The sequence below is a fragment of the Magallana gigas genome, chromosome 6, assembly GCF_963853765.1.
Source record: "Magallana gigas chromosome 6, xbMagGiga1.1, whole genome shotgun sequence".
Taxonomy (NCBI): domain Eukaryota; kingdom Metazoa; phylum Mollusca; class Bivalvia; order Ostreida; family Ostreidae; genus Magallana; species Magallana gigas.
Window position 1 is genome coordinate 26,666,062 of NC_088858.1, and position 26,764 is coordinate 26,692,825.

At 35.3% G+C, this 26,764-nt stretch overlaps 1 protein-coding gene across 1 annotated transcript in view; it reads right to left on the reverse strand.

Annotated features, from left to right (window-relative positions):
- The window catches only part of LOC105327226 (dynein axonemal heavy chain 6), a 54,756-nt gene extending 27,992 nt beyond the window's left edge, over positions 1-26,764 (reverse strand). Inside the window, exons 1-44 of the mRNA XM_066089161.1 lie at positions 26,743-26,764; positions 25,956-26,390; positions 25,552-25,706; positions 24,438-24,583; positions 23,939-24,325; positions 21,076-21,212; positions 19,920-20,087; positions 19,547-19,653; positions 19,178-19,240; positions 18,630-18,897; positions 18,176-18,353; positions 17,796-17,980; positions 17,405-17,428; positions 16,858-16,923; positions 14,470-14,525; positions 13,193-13,334; positions 12,646-12,853; positions 12,395-12,545; positions 11,905-12,008; positions 11,562-11,794; positions 11,249-11,371; positions 10,820-10,993; positions 9,813-10,031; positions 9,435-9,721; positions 8,589-8,818; positions 8,202-8,392; positions 7,782-7,862; positions 7,482-7,640; positions 7,191-7,312; positions 6,798-6,969; positions 6,461-6,568; positions 6,085-6,194; positions 5,907-5,981; positions 5,702-5,789; positions 5,271-5,521; positions 4,610-4,841; positions 4,192-4,460; positions 3,655-3,921; positions 3,311-3,485; positions 2,702-2,938; positions 2,160-2,399; positions 1,548-1,817; positions 783-1,038; positions 147-327 (exon numbers count right to left, since the gene is read on the reverse strand). Coding sequence (XP_065945233.1) covers positions 147-327; positions 783-1,038; positions 1,548-1,817; positions 2,160-2,399; positions 2,702-2,938; positions 3,311-3,485; positions 3,655-3,921; positions 4,192-4,460; positions 4,610-4,841; positions 5,271-5,521; positions 5,702-5,789; positions 5,907-5,981; positions 6,085-6,194; positions 6,461-6,568; positions 6,798-6,969; positions 7,191-7,312; positions 7,482-7,640; positions 7,782-7,862; positions 8,202-8,392; positions 8,589-8,818; positions 9,435-9,721; positions 9,813-10,031; positions 10,820-10,993; positions 11,249-11,371; positions 11,562-11,794; positions 11,905-12,008; positions 12,395-12,545; positions 12,646-12,853; positions 13,193-13,334; positions 14,470-14,525; positions 16,858-16,923; positions 17,405-17,428; positions 17,796-17,980; positions 18,176-18,353; positions 18,630-18,897; positions 19,178-19,240; positions 19,547-19,653; positions 19,920-20,087; positions 21,076-21,212; positions 23,939-24,325; positions 24,438-24,583; positions 25,552-25,706; positions 25,956-26,339 — 7,679 coding nt within the window. The 5' untranslated portion in view covers positions 26,340-26,390; positions 26,743-26,764. The remainder of the gene's footprint in view (positions 1-146; positions 328-782; positions 1,039-1,547; positions 1,818-2,159; positions 2,400-2,701; positions 2,939-3,310; positions 3,486-3,654; positions 3,922-4,191; positions 4,461-4,609; positions 4,842-5,270; positions 5,522-5,701; positions 5,790-5,906; positions 5,982-6,084; positions 6,195-6,460; positions 6,569-6,797; positions 6,970-7,190; positions 7,313-7,481; positions 7,641-7,781; positions 7,863-8,201; positions 8,393-8,588; positions 8,819-9,434; positions 9,722-9,812; positions 10,032-10,819; positions 10,994-11,248; positions 11,372-11,561; positions 11,795-11,904; positions 12,009-12,394; positions 12,546-12,645; positions 12,854-13,192; positions 13,335-14,469; positions 14,526-16,857; positions 16,924-17,404; positions 17,429-17,795; positions 17,981-18,175; positions 18,354-18,629; positions 18,898-19,177; positions 19,241-19,546; positions 19,654-19,919; positions 20,088-21,075; positions 21,213-23,938; positions 24,326-24,437; positions 24,584-25,551; positions 25,707-25,955; positions 26,391-26,742) is intronic.

The following is a 26,764-nucleotide window of genomic DNA, read 5'->3' on the forward strand; positions in this document are numbered from 1 at the left end:
TTAACACACTTTAAGCTTTTTTCCCTCTATGTATATATATATATATATTAACAAACCATAAAAAACAAAGCTACATCCAGAAAATCTATAATTTAAATAGTGCATTACTCTCTTTCTACGTTGTACACTAACTCTAATATACTGACCTGGAGCTTTTGACAGACTGTGTTTCCTCCACTTTGAAGCTGACGTCCTTCGTTTTAGAGGGTACCTTTTTGGCGGTCCTCTTCTTGAGGGCCTTGTTTTTTGAGGCTCTCGAGGAACTGCGACTTGAGGCCCTACTCTCGGGCCGGATGGCCTCGCTGTCCTCTTTTGTCTCTATTTTGTCTGAGGTTCAATGATAGAGAGAATAAGCATTCAATAACAGGATAATGAGTACCGGTATGTGTGGAGCTAGAAGTATGTTTTCTGGTACTAATACAAAATGCTGTGTTTATTTACTTAAGCTGTACTTATGCTGATACAATTCAAATAATGATTTACAGGAACAATTTTATTAGGATAGGAAAACAATTGGGAAGATTTAGATGTTTTTCTATACTTCTTTTTGAAATATCAAAATATGACATTAAGAGCCTAGATAAATGATAGATGTACCAGAGGTCAAGTTTCCTGAATTAAATCAACAGCAGCAAAATCCAAGATATTTTCACAATATCCAAACTCGTCATAAATCTGGACAAGTTTTCTGATGGCCTCTCTCAAAGTTACCTTCACTGTAAAAGTGTGCCTGTTGTCTGTTAACCCAAAATTTTATTAAACAGAGAGAAAATACAATTTACCAGGAGCACCAAACCCTCCATGCTTTGACAAGAAGTCCAGAAATGAGGACAGAATGTTACAGAGAGTCATTATGTAGCACATCTCGGGGACCTCCATCATCAGGAAGCGCGAGTGCCTCCGAATAAACTTCAGTCCTTTCTCGATGGCGAAGTCAAACAGCTGTTGGAGATGTTGACGGCCACTGTCAGGCATTTCCCGGGGAAGTTTCTGTAGCCAGGTCTTCACATAGGGTCTCCATCCCAAATCTACTGGGTCCTAAAATAAAACCGGAAAATAGTCTTGTTCTGGGGAAAAAAACCATCGTTTATAATTTCGTACAAGTTTCAAAGTAGGCTTTGCTTGAAATTATATTTCTCTGCTAGCCACCCTGCTAACAAATCGTAAGAATATCTTGCTTTGTTTGTGAGTTCTGGCATATAAGCATGTAAAGTCAAATTTTGTTATCTCAAATTGAATGAAACAGAGGAAAATACTTCGAAATTACAAACAGTTGGAAACATAGTATATACTTGAGGAAACAGTGATTGGGACTCCCAACTCACTTTAATATATCCACGGTAAGGGGGTATTTAAAAAAGTAATGTTAATGATTAACATCAACTGTAAGCAAATTTTGTCTTGCTTCTTTACTCATCAAATTCTGTCAAACTGTAAATTGGAAGAAAATGCATGGTCACTCAATTTTGACATCTACACAGAATTGACCATAAACCTTTGTAATGATAAAACTGTCAAATCTATAACCCTGTAAACCAGACCCCTACCATATAAACCATGGCACATCTACTGATGGTAGCGGGGCTGGCCTCTGATAGGTTGTCCACCTCAAACACCAGCCTCATCCCGTTGGGCAGCCCGATGCGGTGCCCGTTAGCAAGACACAAGACCTTGGAGTCGTCCAGCACCGTGTTCAGGTTTTCCACCCAGATGGTGTCCACCGGCCCATCAAGAATCAGCCACCGCCAGTTGGTGATCATCTTGTCCATGTGGTCCTTCTTTTCTACCTCTTCGTCCTTCTCATCGTTCATCATAGACTGTTTGAAAGAAATGAAAAGGAATTAATATTACTTAACTTAAAATACACAACATACAAAAAAGCATATTCAAGTACACGTGCATCAATAATGACAATAAGGTTTGGTAGATTTTGGCTGATCTCTCAATGGAAATATCACTTCTTAAACAAAAGATGGATATAGGCATTTGGTATCACAAATATTTGATCATTCTGTAAAAGAAATGTTCAGTGTAGCATTCTGTGCCAAAACTACCTATGAAAGTTTTTAAATCAATAATATCATATAACATACAGCACCATCTAAAATTCATCAAACATATTTTCAAAAATAAAAAATGTTCTTTCAGATAGATATTACCTGAGAGGCCTCCGATAAGTTAGTCATGTTGTTGCCCGAGGACACCGGTCTCCCAGCATGCTCCTCTGGAGTGCCATGCTGTTGCTGTAATTCATTGGAGAATTTTCTGGTTGCCAAGGCAATGAGTCCATCAGTCCAGTCCCTAGTGTAAGGATCAAAGTCTCCGAACAGTTCCGAGGACTGAACACTCTTGGGGTTCACAGAGAACAGCTCTACATGACCCTTCTTCTGCCTACTCCCCTAGAAAAGATGTACATAAAATCAATATGATGCCCTGGTGAGTCCATGAAAAAAAAAATCAGAAACAAAAAACCAAAGTAAACATCAGTCAACAATAGTTGATTAATTTTCAATACCATCAGCAACTTGATCAAACACTTGAATAATTCAAAATTAAAAAATACATAATTATGCATAGATATCTTTTCCATCACCTCTTTTATAGCACACTTGCAAAAAAAAAAATATCAGACATCCTCTACATGGAGCTAAAGAAATAAATTTCCATCCCAGCTTCATGCACACTCTAACAGTGAACTTACTGGGAACAGGCTCTGTTTTCTGGTCACATTCTCCTTCTCGTCCTGGGGTACAATGGTGGGCATGAGTATGAGTGCCTTCTGTAGAATGGTCCTGACTGTGGTCTTGCCCCCTCCCGTGGGCCCCACCAACATGATTCCATGGCGGACCATGATCTGGTTGTAGAACTGTTTGACCTTGTCTATCTGGTGAGGCCAGTTCTGGAGGTTGTTGTCTCTCACAGCGATGTTAATGGCTTTCTACAAAAACAAAAAAGGTATATTTAATGAATTGTAACCATTTTAACACATCTACCATTTTATCACATGGTTTTGCAGTGGATTTAACAAAATAATAGGAATATCTCTTATTTAATTTTTTCTGGTGACCTTTAAACATCTGTTTAATGTTGTACTTTTTCAACTTCATAATCTGATTCAGAAAGGATAATAAATATTACCAGGAATTCCAGGATACTGAAATATGACTTCATGATTTTCTCTGTGACATTACAATGTACTATTGTTAAATGTTTACTTCTGAACTCTATAATCTGGTTAAGGTGTATTAATTCAAACTTAGCTTTCAATCAAAATTTTTGGTGACATTAAAAAATGTGATAAATGTTGTACTTCTAAAACTCCATAATCTGGTTCAGGGGGGACAACTCCTGGAAACAGGTCATCTAAGATGCTCTCAAACAGTGGGACATCCTCAGCAAGGAACTTGGGGAGGTTGGCGTCCCTCAGAGAATGGATCAGGATGAAGGACTCAACGTTCTCTGTCAGGTTTCTGCTGTGGTCACCCCTACAATTAAAGTTTATCATGAGCTATTTTTTTGGTTTCATACTATTAATGTGTTTTCAAAATAGAGAATAGGTGAAAGATGCAGACAATGGTTCTGAACTTGAGCTCTGCATGAATCTCTGGCACTGACATTTTGAGACTCTATATTTTTTTTTCAGCCTCCTCTTACTTGTGCTGTTCCTTGTATCGCCGATGACCTGCCATCACTAGAACAGACTTGATGGCTCTCATCCCAAAGTCGTAGTGGTCCTGTTGAGACAGTTGTCTGCTGGCCAGCTGATACAGGTTCACGATTTTCCTGGACAGGGACTTGGCTGCAATGAAGCCCTCAGAGAACAACATGATCTCTGCAATCTGATCATAGTGAGGCACCATCATGGCCACTGGACGGAAGAGGGACTTCAAGTTGTCTGGCAAATCTACTCTACCGGCATATCTATAGAGCCACACATGTTGTAAACATGTTATTAGATTAGATGTCAAAGAAAAACACAAATTGAAAATAAAAAACTATTTTTAAAGGTAGAAACTACAGGTAAAGTTTTAAAAGCAATAAAAATTGAGTAAAAATTGTGAAGTGAAAAACAGAATAAGTAAAAGGTGGAGCATGAAAATGAAAGTAACTACATGTAAGAAATAGATCTGAGTATAAAAAGAGCAGCCTACCCCATAAAGAAGTTTCTGAGGACACAGAACAAATACTTACGTGGGGTTCATTGTGATGAAATATCCACAGGTTGGATTGAGTTTGATGTCTTTGCCCTCAAACATGAACCTAAGGTCCTCGCGGTCTTTGGCCTGTTTGATCATCAGGATCTGTTGGGCAACCACAGACAGGACCTCCAGGTCAATCCGGTTGAACTCATCAAAGCAGCACCAGCTTCCAGATTGAGCCAATCCGGAGAAGAACTTCCCTAGGGTGTGGTACTCCAGCCCCTCCGAACAGTTAAACACCACACACTGCTTTCCAACTCCCTGTAAAAATCCAAATTCCATAAATAAAAGATCCATTTAAATCTTATATGCGCTGTTCAACTTTATTTAACACAAAAATCCAGATGAAACCTAGTATTTGACTTTGCTCCTCTAAAAAATCCATGTTATATTTCCTTTTGAAGACTCACCTTGGCCAGATCTTTGACAGTTTCAGTTTTCCCTGTTCCTGCAGGCCCTGCGGGAGACCCACCTAGATGCAGATGTAGAGCACCTGTCAAGGTGAGGTAGCAGCGGTCAGTGAGGGGGGTGATGACCAGGCGGGGGGAACAGCCCAGATACTCATAACCGTACTGGAATCTGGCATTGGACTGCATCACAAAGCAGTTGTTACTCTGCTCGTCCCACTCATATCTCAGCTGCCTATAAAATGAATCGAAGAGCTCAGGCCTCGCCGTCACCAACTTTCCTCAAGTCAATTAATACTTAGCCTCAAATCTGAGGTTTGACCTCAAATTTATACACTTTTCTTTAAAGGATTTGAGTTGAGGAATGAGCTGAGGGATTTGAAAATTTTGGTGACGGTGGAGCCTGGTTATGACTTTGCATTGGGGTTTTACTTACAAAAATTAGAACACACACAGAAATTTTCCACTTTCATCAGAGAATAAGTATAGAGAAACTTAAGCTTATAAAGCTTCCTGTATTTACAGCAATACATGTATTTCTATTAACCTTAATACCCATGAATCAAGTGTTAATCCTTTTGAGATATTTCAGACCAAACACCACATTGAAATAAAAACTACATATCCTTTTTGATGAAACTAGACAATATTAATCATATGTTACTTGGTCCACATGAAGTCGTCCACCTTCTGGATCTGTTGGTCTATCATGTCCAGGAGAATGTCTCTGTTGTGTACATTGATGGTCAGCAGTGCCATGATGCTCTCCCTTTGATGAGACAGGATGTTGCCAGAGACCATGCGAGCCAAATCGTTCAGCGAGTCCACCAGTTTATCCTTCACCTCAATCAGGCTGTTTACCACATTGGGCAGGTCAAAGCACTGGACAATGTTCTTATTGAACATAATCTGGGTCTAAAAATGAAAAAAAAAAACCAATTTTTTTTAATCCCTAAAATAAATTTACATCCCAATAAAATGAGAATATCAAAGTATCAATTTTCTGTTATCCCTACCTTACACCAAGTACACAATGCTAGAGTAATTTTGGCTGTAGAAAGATCATTCTGTTGGTGGATTTTTGTAACCACTTACCACTGTGAGTACCACTTGACCGGGATGTTTCAGGACCCACTCCCTGTTATCCGCTCCAAGCCAGTCAGCCAATCCAAGCTTCAGGTGCCTGGTCAAAGAACATTATGGAGGTGAAAGACCAAGAGAATATCAAATTTTAAAATTGATCAAACCTTCTATTTCCTGGACATAATGCTGCAAAAATTATGGTACTATATCCACTCACTTTTTAACAGTGTCTATCATTCCGTTCTCCACATAGACCAACCACTGCTCCACAGAACCCCTGGCTCGTATGTTCCTGTCATAAATATTCATATACATTGTGAAATATTGATCATAATTAACCAATAGGACAGCAGAATTCATGGTAGAATAAACATGTTATACTACAGTCTACGTACTTTGGCATGGCTACCCGTTCCCCTTCAGAAGAGATCATGGTTTTAATGGTAGGAGGATTTTGTCCAATCTCCAAATATTTGATATTTCCAAAACACTTGCCAAGATGTGGCTACAAATTAAAATCAATAAAATACATTAAAACATTTACACAGATTTCATCAAAATTAGTTTGAAAAATTCTTGTTATTATTTTATATTCATATGCAACCCAGTTTTATTTTCACCCATTTCGCTTTGTTGTCAGCGGGCAAAATTAAGACTGGGTGAATTCTAATGTCTCAAATTATCTCTCTTCAAACACAACTGTGTCTGGGCAATTCAAGACGGGGCGAACCTGTTTGAATCTGTATACAGTATTAATGATATCTTCCATACCTGTACAGCATTGAGGTCTTTAGACTGGGCTCCCAGAATCTCCAACAGTTCATCATTACTGAGGAAGTAGAATCTGGGGAAGACCACTCTTCTAGAGTCCAAATATTCCTATAATGGAAACATGGTGAATAAAAATATCATTTAAAATCAAGTTCATTTTCAACTAGGGTACAATACCCATATACACATCCTTTTGTTTACCAAAATATTCCAAAAAAGAAATATAAGAAAAATTAAAGTTCTATTGAAACATGTAAAATTTCAATTTCAAAAACATTCAAGTTTTTGTAACTATACTAGGTAGAAAAAATAGAGTTTCAGTGATCTGCAGACAAACCTCCAAGCTCTTCTGTATTTTCTCCAGGTTCTGTCGACAGGAGGTCAGCGTTTCCAGGGTACCTGTGGTGGTGGCGGCTTTGAGGGCATTCCTCCGGTCCTCCACTCTCCTCATGATGTCCTTCCAGGATTTGTCCACGGCAGTGAACAGCTTAGCATCACCTGGCAGTGTCCTGAATGCAAAGTAAATGTTTGCTTAGGAAAGAGTTTATGAAAAGTTATGGTGTGTACATGTTTAGAATTTAACAGATTCAAAGTTTTGATTCACAAGAATTGAACTGATTTAATTTATGTTTAACCTTTTCATATCTACATATTTACACAAATACATGAACTGTGATTTAATTAAGATAATTAATGCCTTATTTCAGTACCAATGTGACAAAGCCATTACCTTTGGATATCTGGAGCACTGAAAATTGGTTCCAAATACAAATACATTCGTTGGACTGTGAGCCACTCGTCCAACGTCCTGGAAAATACCCCAAGTTTGCTCTCCCATTGGTCAACTTGTGTCTGGAAGGACATTTAATCACGTAATGATGATGACTTTTTTAAATGAGGTAAAAATTTACCATCAACCAAGTTTTTTTTCCTTAATGAGATAATATTGGTACAGAAGAAAGGAAGGGTCACTTTTTAAAGTTGATTGTTATATTTGAGAGGATGATAAAAGTATTTGAACCTGGATTGGCGCAATGTATCTAGAGGCTTTAATGGTTCCTATGGTAACTTGGCTCTCTTCCAACTGAGCCATGATGTCATCTGCTCCAGCAATAATAAATGTGTCTCTGCCCTGATGGGGAGAGAGATGGAAGTCTGTGTTCTGCCACAAGTTGATAATCTGTAAATCAAACAAAAAGATTCTGCTGTTTTTTTATTGAGGTAGAGTTAAATGAATGGTGGTGTATCTTCTGGCATTGACAAGAGGAATGTAATGTGACAATGTTTTAAAAGAAAAATCTATATTCTACAAGCTTCATACTTTCTCCAGCATAATTTCCAATGTGGCTTCATTGCTGGCCTTGGTAGAGATTTCTTGAATCTTTTCCTTATGCTTGAAAATCTGGGGGAAAAAGTACAAGTGTCTAATCATTTACTGTATATTCCATATTTTTCGTGAGTAAGGATTTCCGCACTTTGGCTGTTTTGTATAAATTGTGAGACTATAAAATTGCAAGAACCAATTTATTGTTATAATTTTCAGTAGTTCAAAACTGTCTTAAAAATAAAAGCCAGATTTTAAAATAGGATTGCTTCTCACGATTTTACGTGGAAATTAATTCCTCATGTGTGATAACAAACCTACAGTACTGTTCATGAAAATGTTTGAAATTGAACCAAGGAATGTTGAAATGTTAAACAGGAACTGAATATTTCATTTTCTGTTTGAGTTTTGACTTACATTCATCTCCAAGAGGTTAGCCAGTGTGAAGTTTTTGTCTCTGGCAATGGATTTTTGGATCAGCCTCTCTATCAGCTGCCAGTGCCGAGCCTTCAGGGATGGATTCCTTAGGGATGTTATCACAGGCATGCCATGCTTAAACTCCGTCACCTTCTCCTTCAAAATTGGCAGGACCTCATTGGATGGCAAGCCTAAGAAGATCAAAAGATACATCCCAGGAAACTGCGTTGCAAAAAAAAACTTTCCTACATCCAAAATTGTCAGCCTAAAAAATCTCAGTCAAAAATTTACTTCAAAAGAGACAAAAATCTAAAATAAAAACAATGTTAAAGATATAATGAATTTTAAATGTCAAAACAAAACATAAAATCACACAACAAAACTCACCTTTTTCCAGCATGTACACAGTTTGAGTAAATCTGTTGACATTCTTCTGCAGTTGCTCCACCTGGAGAGAATCAAAGGGTGTGGCTGTCCATTCCCCGTACAACTTGTCCCACTCCTCCTGAGATTGCCATAGCAACTGTCTCAAGGTCAGGTCGCGCTCAATGTCGGACAGGTCAGCCTGAATTTCGGAGGCACTTTGGCTGTCATACCGGTCCATCAACATGTACTCCCTGAGAAGTTTACAGGCAGTTAAAAGATATTGTAATGCTAAAATGATCTCAACTTTTGAGATTTTAATTTAATGGATATGACTTTAATCCTGCAAAATTAGATGTACAAGTGTAGATGTAGATGTAAAAGTTTTTGTTCTCTGAGGGATATATTCTTCAAAATCATAATATTTTCATAAAAAACATCCAGCTCAATAATATGAAATAACTTTCAACAGGAACAATATCAACAAAAGAATACAATAATTTGTAACATTGAAAAGATTACCATACTTCACGCCTAAGAAAATCAAACACAATATTCTAAATTTATAATATGGGAAGAAACTAACATAAGAAATCGGCAGTACATGTATCTATATTTATGTTAAAACATACTTATTGCTAGGTATTTAAGATTGCCTCTTGAAAATTTAAATTTTTCTGCGTATTTCAAAAATTCTTAGTTTTACATATGGGACAAGTAATACACATGTATCAATATTACGTAACAAGATTTCATAGGAATTAGAATCAATATTTAGCCTCCAATTCATAATCAACACTTTAAACAAGTTTTGGCCTATTCTATTCTATTAAAGAGTAATCTCAAAGGACAAGATGCTATTTCACTTACTCCCCATACATGCCCTTCTTTGAGTTGGACAGTGAACTACCAAATCGCTCCTGGTAACTGCCGTAACTCCTGGCTTTAGTGGACAGTGAGCTCACTTCACTCTGAATCGAGTCGAGCTTACTCAGAGCGGCCACCGCAATGATGTCCGTACTCAGCAGATCTGGGTCGCGCACCTTGTTTTTGATCTCCATCAGCTTGGTGCGGATATTGTAGATCAATGTATCCAAATCCTGGCTGAATTTACGGATGTTTTCATCTTTTTTCGCCTCACCCACAAGTATGGCATTCTTTGGGAAAAAAATTTTAAACATATAAATTTCTTCTTCCGATTTTTTTGTCTTATACTGAAACTATGAATGGTGCTCAACAATTTTATACCTTTAGTCCCTGGAAACTGGGTCCCAAAGTCTGATACAGAGCCAAATCTTCTGGTTCAATCTTAACAGAGAAATCCTTCGCAATGGTGAACAGTTTGTTTACAATCAGGAACTCCTTGTCCAGGGCCGTGATTTCTGAAGTCATCTTGGAAAGGAAAGACAAATGTTCCACAAATTCCTCCACAGATTTGGGGTAGTCTTCCAGCTTCCTTGCAGCTCCCTAGAGAAGAAAAAAATTCAATCAAGAGAAAAGAAACCAAAAAAAACAATATAAAAACGAATCTAACATACAGAAAATATGGTTAAAGTTCTATCTTTTTTCATTGATAAACAATAGAAAACTGAAATTAAATGCATACAGAAAGGACTACATGTGATATGAGTCAAATTCTGCCCCCATAATTTGTCATTTTATAATGCATTCAAATACATTAAATTGTTATGTTATTTTTTACAAAAAATTGATATGCATGTAAGATATATTTTTCACCTATTTATTTGATTTATTTGCACTCACTGGCAGTATATGACACCAGAATAAACGCTATTTTTATAATTTAATCAAAATCAGTCAAAAATAGACATTTTTCTTATCATTTTTGAATGGAAAATATGGAGCGCAGCTTTGAACAAGCAATATGCTTTTGTCACTTATTAGTCTTGGATAGATACATCTCTAATGAAAATATTTTGTTTGTTCAAGCATGCGCTCAATGCTTTCTGAAAGAAAAACTGCTTAAAAACAAGCTGTTTTATGCTAAAAATGTGATAATGCCGAAAAAAGGTTAACTTTATGATGTCATATTTCTAAATTGTGGTGCTTCAATCAAAATGGAAATTATGAAAAAAACTTACATGTATATCTATACCAAGAAATCAAAGAATGACAATAAAATGATGATGTTCATTTAATTAAGGGGTCATTTTAGGCTTAAATCATATTTTATAGTTCCTTCCCGACAAATGCTACTTTTTTTGTTTTTTCTTAAGAATTTTTTTAAAGATTACCTTAATGATAGTGAGCAGATCTTCATTTCTCTTGTTAGCGATGATCGGCAGTTTGTGGTGAGTTTTGTCGATGATCTCCTGAGGATATGGCATACAGGAGTCTCGGTAGTCGGAGCTCATGACTAGAATCATCGCACATCGCCTCTTCACCGTCATCTTCCTCATTTCTCTTACCTTAATAGAAAGAAAATTCATTGATTCAATTTACTTATAGTCATTTTCTGTTACTGCACACAATAATACCACATAATGGAAATATTTGCATGATTTTTCAATCACCCTTCCCCTACCTCCTAAAAGGGTGAAAACATTTTTACCATTACTTATTATTATAATGCATGTTTTTTACAATGTTTTTTAAACATTCCTTTAATATTTAATAAGATATATTTCAATTGGTGGATATTTTGAGAGTCAGATATCCCCTACCATTTCTGTGAAGGTTGGTAGGACATGGTTGAACTCCTCTGTGGACCATTCATGAGAAGCCATGGAGCCGTCAATGTCCAGTGCTTTACTCTTGTCTACCATCTCACAGTACTGGCCAAAGTTCTAAAGTCAAATAAGAACAGATGATGAATAGCAATTAGATACAGCATTTCTACAGTCTTATTTCGATACACGTATTCCAATGTAAATATACAGAACACTAATGTCACATAAAATCTGTATTGCATTGTGAAATATAAGTTTTCAATCTTTGGTATTTTAAGAAAACATTTTCCATCAAAGGGAAACTCACATGAGAGAATTGTTTGACTTGTTCTAACTGCATTGCCATGTAGGAGCCAATGTCTGTCAGGTATTTCTGGTACTCAAGGTCATCTCCAAACAGATTCTCAAGGTCAGGCCAAGGTCGCTGGTATTCCTGTCTATCTCTCTCCTCTTCCAGGTCAAGGTTCAATCTGAGGTCATTGGCAGGGGGCGAGTAAAAGACCTTCAATTTAGGATCCCTCAGCATGGACACAACTTGAGCTAAAAAAAGGTCAGAAAATGGGGATATAAAACTGAATAGCATTGAAGATCGACATGTAGAAACTGAAGTAGTTTTTAATGCTGATGATGAATTATAAATCTTTAAATACCAATGGTGTTTTCAAATCCACAGATGATAGTTCTGATTCCAGACTTGAATTCATATTCAGTAGGAGACAAAGACACATAAGAATTCTTTTTCCCTCCTTTATTCCTAAAATCACAAGAACACAAATTATGCTCAAATATTCACTCTGTAATATTAAAACAATCTGATAAAGTACATGTATAAACAATCAGATAATTATTCCCAGCAGACTTGCGTGATTTGTTTAATTGATTTTGTGAATACAAACATTTCAGATGCCAGATAATCATTAAAAACAACAGCTACTATATATGGTTTACAGATTTATCAAAACTTTAAACAAGCATGTACTGTAGTTACTATTGAATACGATAGACACAGAGACTTCATAATTTTCCAAATATCATATATGAATTTAATAAAAAAGCAAAGTTCTTGTATTCAATAAAATAAGTTAACAGTAACGACAGAAATTTTTTTCATTTTTCTTATGACTCTTCACATTAAAGTACCTTTTATCATGCTCCTCTGGGTAAGCATACTCCTCATTGTGTCCTCGCTCCTCCTCATCTGACTCCTCACTGTAGGAGCTGTCCCTCCTCCTGTGATCAGAGTCTTCGCCCGAGTCCTCAGAATCACTCTCCTCAGACTCAGATTCACTCCCTGCAAAGTTCAGGATACCAAAATTATTTAATCAAAAATTTTTCTGAATATATCCCTTATTTTTAAAGTGAAATTGAAATTTATTTTTTTTAATCCTGACCTGATTCTTCCTCCAGGTCTTGGAATTGAACGGTTTTCCGGGTTGAGGTGGAATCTGTTCTCTTGCCTGAAGACTTGTGTCGTCTATGCCTCTTTCTCTCCTCTCTGGTGGCTTTTTCTGTTCCTGGGACGTTTAACACCAGCTGTATGCTAAACACAGGGGCTATGGTTTCCTCTACCACATCCTTCTGTCTGATTTCTTCCAACACCTGCAAAAAAAATGTTTATCTCATGAAATTTATCAAAGACCTATTGCTGAAACTCATGATAAGAATCTTATGGATTTTTTAAAATTCAAAATAAACATCTCACTGGGCATAGAGACAGTTTCTACTGAAATTGACATAAAAATTTTGAAAGTTATGGCCTCAAGTGAAACAAACATTTAAATGTTACTTTTATCTTAAGTTACGGTAATTAGCAAGCTTCAAATCAATTTTCATTCTAAACATGTGCATTTCAAAACTCTGCAGACTTCAGAGTATAAAATCATAGAGTAAGAGTTATTTCCCTTTTTCATTTCACAGAGGTATCTGAGAAATGCTTACCTCATCAACATCAGGGGGTCCCTCCACAATTTCTGGTTGATCAAAGTCAAAGTGAGGGATCTCGTAGGGGGTGTCGGGTTTAGGAGGGACCGGGATTACAGGTCTACTGCTGCCCAGACTCTGGCTCCGCCCTGAAAATGGTCTGGAAACAAAACCCCCCAAAAAAGTAAGTGAACAACAAATCAAAAGTTTATACTTTATAAACATTAAGGATGACGTTTACTCAGAATGAAAAAAAATTCCACTGATGATAATGAAAAACCAACTATTGTGTGTTATAGACCTTTTATTGTAGTGTTATTTTTCATTTTCCAAAAAGTAGGTCAATGACCTACTTTTTGAGATAATGGCCATTGTATATTTTTGGAAAATTAAAGGAAAATCACTTAAAATTCTACACTATGATCGAGATTTTCTTAATTGTGAAAATAATACAAATTGCTCAACACTTTTGAAAATGAAATACAATTTATGAATGGCAGCGACACTAAATACATACAAAGCATTAAGTTTTCCTTCACAATTTTTATAAATATTCCAGTCCGAATTTCCTCTTTCACTTTTCAAATTCCTACCCATTTTTTATCCAATTTTACAAAAAATTGAATGATGATAATACAAAAACATTTATAGTATTAAACTACTTATATTGATCTTATTCTGTTGGCATATAATTTATATGAGGTCAATGATCAAAATTTTGAGATATGGTGTCTTTTCTCGTTTTTAAGCATATTTCAATATTTTTTAAGTTCATGCCATTCGGTTATTATAATGAATAAATGAGGTAAAATTACCAGAAAATATGCAAAATTATATAGACTAAAATATAAAATCTTAACTTTTAATTTTAGAGTACTTCCAAAAATGTTTTAGCATAAAACAAAACCTGCAAAATTTAGTCCGAATTTCCTCTGTTTGGCTAAAAGTCTAGTTTTGTTTTGGCATAATTCCATAATATAGTAGAAATATCGAATGTTATGTCAATAATAATTCATTTCACAGATACTCTTTGTGTTTAGAACAAATTTTACTCATGGCATTGAACTTTATAACAATCCGAATTCGATAACTCAAACCCTGAGTAAACAACACCCTTAATGAAATCAAAGCATTTTATAATTAATCAATAATTTTAAACTTTGCGGAAATTTAACAATATATGAAACTATAATCTACTTGCATTTCAATCTTCATAAAGTAAGTCAAAATAATATACATTGTAGAACAAGAGAACCCTAGCTGATGCATAATATGATAAATAAAAGTTACCCTACCTGCTAACTGAGGACATGCTATCACTTCTCTCTGAATGTGTTCCATGTTCACTCATCTGTAACGGTTACAAACTTGAGTTAACATAACATCTTAATTGTTCTGTGAATTCCAAATGTAATGTGTAATTGTAGTGTAATGTAATTTTTTCATTCTATATGCATTAAGATTTTCATTTTTCTTTTTAACAGCCTTCAAATTCAAAACATTTATATAATTTCTTGAATTAATTAATTTTTGTTAATTTTGAAAATGACACGTAAAATGAGTCCATATATTTAAGGTAAACTATGACATTAGCATAAGTACCCAGTAGAAGTATATATCTTTTATTTTAGTACATATAATTACATATGTAATATGATATATATCTATTAGTTGTAGATGTAATATATTTTTTATTTTCATAAACTAAAATTTATGAATTAGTGCCTTTAAGAGTATCAAAATAAAAAAAAGATGAAAAAAAAATATAATGAAAAATGTATAACATTTTGAAGCAATAGTTCAATGCAGCTGAAAAGAAAGATATTGGATATTGAAAAAACTAGCTGCCATGTCACCATAATATACAACTGTCATGCAATCAAATGCTGGTGGAATATATTTTATGGCATTTGTAATAAAAAATAAATTAAAAAGAAAAAGAAAAATTCCCACAAGCAGCCAGCAGTGATTGGGAAGGACCTGCGCCACGCGCCATAGTCGCATTTAAGAGAAAAATGGCGCATTAAATTAATTACTCTAAGCGCCTTGGTGCGCATTTCAAATTTCTCATCGGCTATAAAAGTTTTAGCGATGTCCGCTGGAAATATACTCTGTACGACTTACCTAATCGTCTTTTAATAAGTTCGTTTTAAAACATCAAATTTCATTGGTTGTGTTTGGTAAAACAGAAATAAACAACCAATAAAGACGTTTCCACTCGTTTATGCGTGGTAGATGATTCAAGAATTTTCTCCGTAAGAGAAGTTGAAGTTGCCCAGTATTCTGAGTTGGCGATTATGTAAGCTAACCACAAATGCAGTAAAATGATGATTATCTAATTGAAAAAACGTTTTCACAGCCTCAATTAATCCCTGTTGTGATTATTAAAACTCACAACTGTCTTACCATGCTTATCGTTACTGTTGGGGTTATAAATACGGGTGATGCAACCACACTGTGCATTGAAAATTACAAACGAAGTTTATTTATTTAAGTGTCGATACAACAATTAGTTGTAGTTTGCAATTAGTTAATAACTCGCAAAATTAATGTCTAAATAATAAAAAAAAAACTGTTTCCCAACAGTTACCTTCAAAGTTTGAAGAATCTGTACATAACGGTTATAATTGGGTAAAGGGTTTGACTAATACCCCCAAAAAACACAGAAGTACAGAGACTGATTTTATTTATCATGAAGCAAAAAATTGCAACAGTGAAATGTATAAACACATCAAATAAATGAAATTTAACCAATTGGTTAAGTTTTTAAATTTTATAGAAGTTGTTTTGCTCTAGGTTGGTCCCTAATATTTTCAATTTTACAAAATGGCCCCAATGAATAAATAGATGGCCCTTTCATTATCAAAATGGCCCATTAAAATTAATAACTGTGGGGCCATAGTCCCATTGACAATTTTGGCCTTCCCAATCACTGAGCCAGTGATATTTGAAAATACATATCAAAGCAAAAGAAACCCAAGAGATATTGGGGGGAAATCAGTGTTTGTTGATGCTAATATTCTATATCTATATGTATTAATATGTAAAATATAAAATACTGTATGTCTAAAAATAAAAGTCTCACAAGCTTCTTGGTAAGCAGCTGAAAAAAAATATGGCAAATTCCTTTTTATTGAATTTGTTTGCTTTTTATAGATGATCAATTTTCATATACATGATACCCCACTGACTACAAATTATACCTATATTACAATGTCACTTTGTCATGTGTATTCATGTGTACATGCAGTTATAAGCATTTTCATCACACTTCATTATCAAAACACACTTTAACATATTATCACTAGAAGCCATTTAGTTAATGAATGAAATACACGTATTTCAGCATAATCTTTAAAAAAAACCAGAAAATGAAGGATAAGATGGTTTGCACACTAATGAAATCTTAAAGTTAAAATCAATGGGGTTAAGAGGGCTTTTCTTTCTAAATATTAGCAATCATGTCCTCCGATTAAATGCATCCAGGAATTCACACAACATTTTTACAAAACAAAAACATTCGCAATTAGGAAGCTCCTGAACTAACTAAATGAAATTTAAAACATACAAACAACTATAACAACATCTGAATTAAGCCAATTTGGTAATTAAATTAATCAAGGCAGCCAAAATTAAGAACTGATTATATATACATATATCAACAACACGTTTGGCACAAAGACCTGTTTTTTCTCTGGAATTGGGGAGGTGCTAGCAGAAGAGTTTTCAGATGGAATATACGAAGATGCCTGTCAAAACAATTTTGCTCATTGAATACGGTCTTTGAATATCACAAATTACAATATTTCTTTGCTTATACAACCTGAAAATTTTGCAATGAATTCATAATTACATTTCTATACAGGAAACTTTTCATATTGAAAGATTAACTTTTGAAATATCTTTTTATCATCTCTATAATTCATTTAGAATTAATAGAAATATAATTTAGTCAATACTGTGCATGAACAAGAAAAATGCAATTAGGGAGTTAATTAACTCATAAAATAAGACACAGATGGGTTGACATATCAAAAATGGTCCAATATTTTAAAAACATGAAATCAATGAAATTAAATTAGAACCATTCTGTTTTGGCAGTCAGTACGTGACAGTTAATTAACGGAGTCCTATAGGAATAAATGGATTGGACAAACATACATAATATATATGTATGCCGAACGTTTCAAAGAATTATTGGAACAACAGAACAGGAACTTATAAACTTACAATGCGATGGGTTGAAACGATTCCCTGATGATAAAATTGATAGTCTTGACATTTATAAATTGAGAAATCTGCATGTCTATTAAAAAAGGCATTATTGAAAAATCTAAAACTGGCTAAAGTACACTGATTCTACATATTCTACAAATTGTACACAATAATAATTAAATAATCAATCATAATTAATAATAGCTGAAAAATTCAAGATAATATTCACTTTACACATTTATTTAATAAATATATGTATCTACTGGACTTTAAAAATTTTCTAGTTTAACTTCTAAAAATCTACCAGGTATCCACAATAGTTTTTTTTTTTCTAAAAGAGCTATTCATCACAAAATTTTCTTATTTCACATCATATATGAAAGAATAAAAGAAATATTGCTTATACCCGTTCCTCGTCTTCGTCGGTGACATTGTACGATGCCACCAGGTGATCCAGCAGTTGACGGACAGCGGTCAACACAAGTCGACGCAACATTTCCAGAATCAGGTAGTCCACGGAACGAAGGAAACTACACAGGCGGGACAAGATTTTTCTCCACTCGGAGATCTCCGCATACAATGGTTTTACCCCTAAAAGAAACCCCACATTTATGAAAAATATATTAATTCTCTTTACTTTATCACCCCCCCCCCCCAAAAAAAATTGAAACTTTTAAAGATTTTATACATTTCTAAATAGCCTGCTGGGGGTCATTAAGATGTCAATATTATCCTCTTTAACCTTATTAAATGTAGGTACTGTAAAAATACACTTGCATTACTTACTTGTTTTCTCAACTTTGGCAACAGTTGAAGTTTTACTCGTAAATCCATATTTCTCCTGTAGTTTGGTTTTGCTAGTGACAACAGGCACTGCCTCCTCTTTTGGGACTTGGATTTTGACTTTCTTGGGATTATTTTCATCTCTGATTCCTGTAGTAATTCCTTCCATCTCCGCAACAGTCTAAAACATAAAGGAATGCTCAAAGGAATAAATATTGCGTTAAGTATTTATAAAACAAATCTAGTATGTGAAAATAAAATATTTTACTCATCTATTTTTACCAGAGTGCATTAAGCTTTAAAATAAGAATGATTGATACCCATATCATTTTAACAGGTAAATATTTAGTTTGAAAGCAACTGTTCTTAAGGTTCACAAGTATATTCTATAAATGCAAATAATATGTTTCAAATTTTCTCCATCAAAATAGACATTCAATAAAACCACAAAACTTACCGCACATGACTCCCACACAAGATTAATGATTTTATCTCGCAGTGCATTAAGCTGCTTCAGGGCCTTATCCCCTTGTTGCTCTTGCATTGACATGAATTCCTCCAGAGTGAGGGTGCGGCTCTTGTCCAGGGACACCAAGGAGATGGCATGTTCCCCCTCCCCCAGGCCGGTCAGACTCCCCGAGGCCGCCTCACACAGCTTCCGAACGTGGACCAGGCAGCCTTGTAGAATCTCATTGGCCATGAAGAGGGTTTTATACAGAACAGCCCTAAGAAATTCAAGATAAAGTATTTCATTATCCATAGGTGTAAAGTAAGAACGGCTCATCATTTTTCGAACTGGATTTTAATCCTGAACTGCTATCAATCTTCTTTGAATAGTAGTTGAGGAACTGGCTTATAGTTACAAACCTACTATTCAAAATATGGTATATCATATCATTAAGTGTAAGCTATGAAAAGCTCATCATCTTTGAACTTAATTTTAATCTTGAACTGCTATCAATCTTCTTTGAGTAGCAATTTAAGAAATGGCTTATAATTACAAACCTGCTTTGACTGCTTTTCTGTAGCCTGACATTTCTTTTCCACTGCTTAAATGTCTTCCACAATCTTGAAAAAGCATAGGGAAATCATGTAAAAGCTATTATTGATAAAATTCTATCCACATAAAATTAAAATTATAAAAAGTAATCATCTCTTAAAAAAAGACGATAAAAATTCAAGTTATTAAAACTCAAACTTTTAAAGAAACACATTTCATCATTTCTTAACATGTACTAACAAACATGTTCCATATTCTCTGTCTCTGTCTGTTTGTCTGTCTGTCTGTCTGTCTCTGTGTTTGTCAACTTCTTGTGAATTCAGAAATTCAGACCCCTTCTTAGCCCATCATTCTGATTTCCTTTCTGTATTTACCTGAACTTGACAAAGACCGGGAAGTTGTGGACCATGTAGAATAGTCTCCTCTCCCACAGCCACCACAGGACGGGGGTGTTATATGTCTCCGACTTACTCTGGATACACTGAAATTTACAACACAAACAAATCAAAAGCCTTGTCACAAATCTGAGCAACTAATTTACACTGCAAACAAATCAAAAACCTTGTTACAAATTAGAAGACATCTATACATTCAAATCTTTAGCATGTACCAGGTAACCAATTTTGTGATCAAAGTCTATTAGACATGATATACACACATTTTTTTTAGAGAAGAAATACCAGTAAGTGGAATATACATTTTGACGCTTTTGTTGAAAATCTTCTTGCTAGCAACAAAGAGGTTTACCCTAGTAATAAATGAAGCAGATATGGTGTAATATTGATCCGACTTTTGCGCCTCGTTAGGGGAGACAACTTGGAGATCAAATGGGTCATATCTGGCTCTTGGGTTCTTCCTTTGGCGAGGAAGGCAGTACAAAAATTCACCATCATCTTCCTTCATTTTAGCTCTCTCCTTCATAAACAAAAGTTTAATATAAGAAATACACTCAACAAAAATATATTTCCTCAGCACTGAATAATCATACCAAGTGTTCTTCTTATATCAATATATTAAACATGCAGTGAGAGAACTGGAGTTGAATATTTGAATAGAAGCACTAGGCGATCCTGTGAAATTAACCTATTCTTCATGGATAATTAGTAAACGGTGTCACCATTGGATGGAGCGATGATTTAACACAGTGCAGTTTGATTTTTTTTGTAGAACAAAATTTATTTGAAAAGCACACAGTTTTGCTTCGGAATTAGCCAAAAAAAGTACTTGATTTAGCTTCTTCTTTCTTCTTTCAATGCTTATAATTTTCTCAAATTTATTAATTAATTTTTTTTCTACCTTATTCAGTCTCTAAAAGATCGGTTCCTTGATTTAATGATTTTATTTTCCATTTAATGATTTGATAAGACATACGTGAAACTATTTGTATTTCTTGATTAAAGCACTGTTAAGAGTTGTTTACATGTAGTTTGCACAGTCAAAATTTTCATCTTACTTTTAATTAAACACTGGAAAGTTTTTGATTGAGATTCGGGGCAAAAAACATCGACAAATGGTAGTCATTTTAATGATCTAGTTGACTTTTTTAACAAAATGGTGTGCAATATGGCGGCGCCCAGGGCTGGAAGAAACTTTTTTGGCCCTTAGCACCCTTGATTCAACTCTCAATTTTCACTGATTTTCTTATATATACATGTTACCATGAACCTCTCTTTGTGAGGCGGGCATTGCCTGCCTCTCGCTGCGCTTGGCATAAATATATAATAGGTTTTTACTTTTAATATCAATCAGGTTATTCATTTTACATTATTTCAGAACACATTGATAATTAATACATTTTATGTAGATTCTTGACCTTTGAGGTTATTCAAGCCAATACGTATCATTAAATAAATACATGAAAGCGGGAAAACTAGATCTTGAGGAAATACATTGTTTAACTAACCTTCTCATTGTCAGGTAAATTTTTTAGTTTTTCCATGGCATCTTTACACCCCATAGCATGACGAGGGATTTCTGTTTTCCATCCTAGCCTCTCTCTGAGTTTTATAACGTTATCCATTATGTTGTCGTTTTCAGGGACTAAAAACCAAAAGCACCTCTTAAACAAGAGGCCCAGGGGCCACATCGCTCACCTGATCAACAATTGCCTTAATTCTGATCAAATTAGCATTACAGTATCAAAATATCTTGACAACTAAGTACAGTAGATCTTGCTAAAAAAAAATAGAAAATCTGTCAATTTTTATCCACCTCTTTTTTTGGGTAAATACCAAGCCCCTTTTGTTGTTGTACCTGTAAGAAGATTTTTCTCTATTCCAATTTACCCCCCCCCCTCCATTTCGTGGCCCCCCTTTTCTCTAGGGAATCATGGTTTCATCAAACTTAAATCTGCATAACCTGTGCTTTCACACTAAGTACTGAGTTTTGGACCGAAAACTTTCCCAGAATATTTTTAAAGATTTTTCTCTATATATTCCTATGTAAAAATTCAAACTGCCGTCACGGCCCAGCCCTATCACTAGGGACTGTGATTTTGCAAACTTGAATTTACACTATCCGAGGATGCCTCTACACAAGTTTAGGCTTTTCTGGCCAAATAGTCTTTAAAAAGAAGATATTAAAGATTTTCTCTATATATTCCTATGTAAAAATTCATCCCCCATTGTGGCCTCACCATACCCCATGACTATTATTTAAACAAACTTGAATCTTTACGATCTTGGGATGCTTCCACTTAAATTTGGGCTTTCCTGGCCTTATAGTTTTGAGAAGAAGATTTTTAAAGTTTTTCCTATATATAAAAATTTATCCCCCATTGTGGCCCCGCCCTACCCCCAGGGACCATGATTTGAACAAACTTGAATCTACATTATCTGAGGATGGTTACAATTTGAGCTTTCTTGGCCATAAAGTTTTGAAAAGAAATTTTTTTAAAGATTTTCTCTATATATTCCTATATAAAAATTTATCCCCTAATTGTGGCCCCACCCTACCCCTGGGGACCATGATTTGAACAAACTTGAATCTACACTATCTGAGGATGCTTCCACTCAAATTTAAGCTTTTCTGACCTTATAGTTTTTGAGAAGAAGATTTTAAAAAAAAATTTCGATATATTCCTATGTAAAACATGACCCCCCTCTTGTGGCCCCACCCTACCCCCGGGGACCATAATTTGAACAAACTTGAATCTACACTACCTGAGGATGCTTCCATTTTAATTTGAGCTTTTCTGGCCTGATAGTTTTTTAGAAGAAGATTTTTAAAGATTTTGTCTATATATTTCTATGTAAAACTTGATCCCCTAATTGTGGCCTCACCCTACCCCTGGGGACCATGATTTGAACAAACTTGAATCTACACTATCTGAGGATGCTTCCACTCAAATTTAAGCTTTTCTGACCTTATAGTTTTTGAGAAGAAGATTTTAAAAAAAAATTTCGATATATTCCTATGTAAAACATGACCCCCCTCTTGTGGCCCCACCCTACCCTCGGGGACCATAATTTGAACAAACTTGAATCTACACTACCTGAGGATGCTTCCATTTTAATTTGAGCTTTTCTGGCCTGATAGTTTTTTAGAAGAAGATTTTTAAAGATTTTGTCTATATATTTCTATGTAAAACTTGATCCCCTAATTGTGGCCCTACCCTAGCCCCGGAGACCATGATTTGAACAAACTTGAGTCTACACTACCTGAGGAAGCTTCCACTTTTATTTGAGCTTTTCTGGCCTAATAATTTTTTAGAAGAAGATTTTTAAAGATTTTCTCTATATATATTCCTATGTAAAACTTGATCCCCCCATTGTGGCCCCACCCTACCCCTGGGGACCATGATTTGAAGAAACTTGAATCTACACTACCTGAGGAAGCTTCCACTTTGATTTGAGCTTCTCTGGCCTAATAATGTTTTAGAAGAAGATTTTTAAAGATTTTCTCTATATATTCCTATGTAAAACTTGATCCCCCCATTGAGGCCCCACCCTACCCCCGGGGACCATGATTTGAACAAACTTGAATCTACACTATCTGAGGAGGCTCCCATTTTAATTTGAGCTTTTCTGGCCTGATAGTTTTTTAGAAGAAGATTTTTAAGGATTTTGTCTATATATTTCTATGTAAAACTTGATCCCCCCATTGTGGCCCCTCCCTACCCCTGGGGACCATAATTTGAACAAACTTGAATCTACACTACCTGAGGATGCCGCCACACAAGTTTGAGCTTTTCAGGCCGAATAGTTTTTGAGAAGAAGATTTTTGAAAAATACGAACAAATTTTCAATAATTCTCAATTATCTCCCCTTTAAAGAGGGCGTGGCCCTTCATTTGAACAAACTTGAATCCCCTTCACCTAGTGGTGCTTTGTGCCAAATTTGGTTGAAATCTGCCCAGTGGTTCTTGAGAAGAAGATGAAAATGTGAAAAGTTTACAACGCCAACGCCGACAACGACAACGACAACGACGACGACGACAGACAACGGACAAATTGTGATCAGAAAAGCTCACTTGAGCCTTTGGCTCAGGTGAGCTAAAAATATCACTCTTGAACATCTTTGTCTTTTGTTGAAATTTTGACATAAAATAAAATACCAATGCTTTTGTATATTACAACTCAATTTGGAATTATTTGTACATCAGAGAAGGTTATTGGTTAGACAAAATTAAAATATTGTGACACGAAAAGTATATTTTATGGTGTTATCAGAAAAAGCATCAAATGTTTTCATTGTGCATCAATTCTAACTCAAGTCATCCTTTAGACTTATTTGTAAGACTTGAGATTTATTTATATTGCAAAATACCTGTGTCATCATATTTGTTTTTCTTCAGGTAAGACAAAACATGAGTCATATCTTTCTTCCTTCCTGACTGCTGCCTGGCATGAGAATCGGTTTTTATTGGCTGGCTGGTTTTGGCCTTGACCTTCAAGTCAGTAGAAGTCTTTTCCTCTTTGACTTCATCAATAATTGGGATAGTCTCGGGGTATTTCTCCATCATGGATTGTATTTTGGCATCCTCTTCTTGCTCTTCTTTGGTCGGTGTGGGAACAGAGAAATTGGTGAAGGATGTGCCTGGTTTGGACTCAGTGCTACGACTTTTAGCAAAGTTAATCGGTTTATCTCCAGCCGAACTATTTGCTTCCTCTCTACTGATTGGGGTTTCCACGTCTTCCAATTGTCCAACACTATCTGAAAATAGATTACCTTTTCACATATACCTTAAGTAAAGCAGGACTCAAAATACATGTATTGTTAGGCACCAGATTACATGTATCAGTATGGAGCCAGAAATTTCCCCTACCTGATCGGGCGACAGTGCTGGCCTCGGTTCCTGGACCCATCAGTTCCTGTAGTTCAGCCATCACCTCCAATTCCTCAGCTTCCTCTGGGGGAATCTCGTCCATTGTCATGGAGGGGGCAGGAGAGGGGGGTAGTGGCTTGTATATCCTGAAAAAAAACCCAGATTTTTGATTCACTACTAATTAATACAGACTTCAGTATTGTGATTCACAATTTGTGAAATACCAGAACTGTGAATCATTAACACAATATATCCATTTCTTTAACTTGTTACATGTCTACTTTTATATTGGATTTTGAAAAAAAAAAAAGATATTAAATACTGATAAACGTCTGAACATTTTCAATACCAATTAAAATATATTTCAGGGGAAAAATGAGTGGTATCAGACTCAATTTACATAAATCACATATCAAATACTTTTAAATTTAAGGATATACATGTGTGGTAGATCTGGATTTCGTTTGTATTTATTATTATTAGTATTCCGATCCCAATGTGATTTATTCTATTACTTTGGTAACGCCCACTTTATACGATAGCCAATAACTTTAATGACAGTTGTCTATTGTTCTGTCCCATATATAAAGCCGTGTAAGTCCTTATTTGACGAGGGATACGGCTGGTTTTGCTAGCTACTTTTCTCCAGATAGAGGGAGGGAGACAGCTGGTTTCACTAGCTACTTTTCTCAAGATAGAGGGAGGGAGACAGCTGGTTTCACTAGCTACTTTTCTCAAGACAGAGGGAGGTAGAGCTGGTTTCGCTAGCTACTTTTTTCCTGAGTCCCCGTCTCGTCTGTCTATTTGAGGTCCCTGTTAAAGTTAGGTTTTAGGGTTGTGGGATTTTAAGTACTTGCTATTGACTTGTGTTCTTATTTTGTTATAATAAATTTATAAAGGGTTGTTAATCTTGGTTTTCATTTACTTTGAGTTTGGTTTATTATATCTGGTTTATCTATATTGAGAATAAAGTTGTTTTCAACAAATACCTTATTTATAAATTAGCAAAGTTTAATTCTAATGTAGAGGTCAAATTCAGTCTCAAAACAAAAATAAAAGCAAAGTACTGATAAAAACCTATACGGCACTGACCTGCTACACATGTAATACTTACTTATCCACAGTAAGAAAGGACTCTTCTTTAGTTGTGTCTTTCTTTTGTTGTTGTCTTCTTTCATAATCCTTCTTGAACAATGTTGTTCGGAAGTAGCTTGGTGGGACGGGGACTCCATTTGTTTTGGGAGGAGGAGGGCTTGGTGAAAATGGTCCCTGAAATTATTTTGTAAATGTAGTCACATGTTTAAATTTTTTGAAGTTGGTTATCCATATGAAAATCTATTTTATCAGACTCAATCATACTTGTATTATTATTTCTCTGTCAATGAAATTTATAATGTACATAAGTACAAACATATATAATATATCAATGTAGTCTGTTTTCGATCCATGGTTATACAAACATCTTACCATATAAATATTCAATACATTGACATTCATCTTATTTAAGATTAAACTTACTGGCAATGCTGTTTGTTTCTTGTTAATAGGAGGAACAACAGAAGGAGCTACTCTTGGCTGACCTCTGGCCACTCTTAATGCTTGTGAATTCTCTGATCGATCTACCAACCGGGCCAGCAAGTGGCTCGCTGCACTCCTTCCATTTCCATTGGGAATTTTCAGGGGTTGACTTGCAAGCTGCTCAATGCTTTGAGCTCTCTCCAGATGTGAATCTGGAGCAAAACTAACATTTTTCTGTGGGGATGCTTTCTCTGTTTTTGTGGGAAAGATTTCTGCTTGAAACAAGTCAGGGTCTGCAATGTCTTGGTTGATGACAGTGGACTCCGAGTACTGGGACTGGCTATGATAGCTTCCCCTAGATTCTCCACGTATGTCAGCAGCCATTCTTCAGCTTAACATAACCTATAAAGTTTTCAGCTGGTCATTGCCGGGAAACTGTAAACAAGTATTAGCATTACTTTAAGACGCTGTTTAAGATACATTAATGACTATTTTTATCAACAGCTTATTCATATCTCTTTAATATCTTTAATATCCCTAATCAAATTTAATTTGGATCCTTGAGCTATGTATACAGTGACTGTCATCATTCTCGAAGCATGTGAGGGGCACTTGTTCAAATGTTTATTCAATTATGTCGTTTTTCCGCATATATATGTATAAATATGTATTTACACTAAATATGTGTTTAACAAACATATAAATTAGGCAATTGGTTCAACAAACAACATAATCGTGCGTTAACTATAACACTCACGAAGCTTGTAAAAGTTCAAACTTGTCTTACTTTCCGCCATGACAGTTTATGT